At 47.6% G+C, this 902-nt stretch overlaps 1 protein-coding gene across 1 annotated transcript; it reads left to right on the top strand.

Moving 5' to 3' along the window:
- Positions 1-557: 557 nt before the first annotated feature.
- Positions 558-893, top strand: PPTG_24962 (hypothetical protein; the record flags this gene model as incomplete). The annotated part of the gene is made up of 1 exon (XM_008919040.1): positions 558-893. A coding segment is annotated over one exon (336 nt), but the record flags the coding sequence as incomplete, so codon positions are not given.
- Positions 894-902: the final 9 nt, after the last annotated feature.

Raw genomic sequence — 902 nt, 5'->3', positions numbered from 1 at the left:
AGTAGCTCATATGCCAAGACTTGACGTTCCACCTTACTACAGCTTTATAGAGCCAGTATGCAAGGAGAACGGCTTTATGCAGCAAAGGTGCTGGCTCCAGGTGTATTGTCGGTAAATATGCACTAATCGGCAGGATCTGGAAACGCTTTAAGGTCAATAGATTAGATAATAGTGTATCTAGCCAATGCAACGCAAAATCTAGCCGCAGAGGGCACGATTGCGCTGTTTCGACGAAATGATCCGGGACCTGCTGCCGAGGAGGCAGATTTACTATGGGCAGAAAGCCTTAACGATTTGACCACCATTCTGAATTTTCCCTAATTTTTGGTGAACGGAGGAAGTACAGATTTTCACTTGATTATGATTTGCAATTTCAGCGTAATCACCAACATGTCGCGCCTACGGATCTTAAAAGTCGTGCTGACTTCAGGTTTTAGCATGTGAAGGGCATTCATCCACTCCGTATGTCGTGTAAGTACACGTATCGATATGTACCGTCATGCTCTTCCTCCCACAGCTACTCGGCAATTTCCTCATAACCCCACAGAGCTACAACAATGCCGAATCCGACCATGTGGCTCCAGTCAACTGCATTGCTTTATGCAGTTGTGACTCTGCTGCTATATACCGAAAGTGTCTCGGCGTCGGCCATCTCGGGTAGGGCGAGTGCTGACTTACCAACGACACACCGTATGCAGCTGGACAAACCCCAACGTATTTATACTAGAAGGCTATTGAGAGGTACTTTGGCAAATGACGAGCGAAACGAAAACAGAGTGATCAATGGTGCCATCGAAAAACTTGCGGGTCTGGCTAAGACGGGCGCATTAAAGATAAGCGAAAACGCGCGGTACTGGCTGGGGAGGGAGCAGCCGGCAGACGAGATTCTAAGAATGTTCAAG

This window comes from Phytophthora parasitica (assembly GCF_000247585.1).
Source record: "Phytophthora parasitica INRA-310 unplaced genomic scaffold supercont2.451, whole genome shotgun sequence".
NCBI classification, from domain to species: Eukaryota; Oomycota; class Peronosporomycetes; order Peronosporales; family Peronosporaceae; genus Phytophthora; species Phytophthora nicotianae.
Note: the sequence above shows the minus strand (reverse complement) of the source record. Positions and strands in the feature narration are given on the sequence as shown.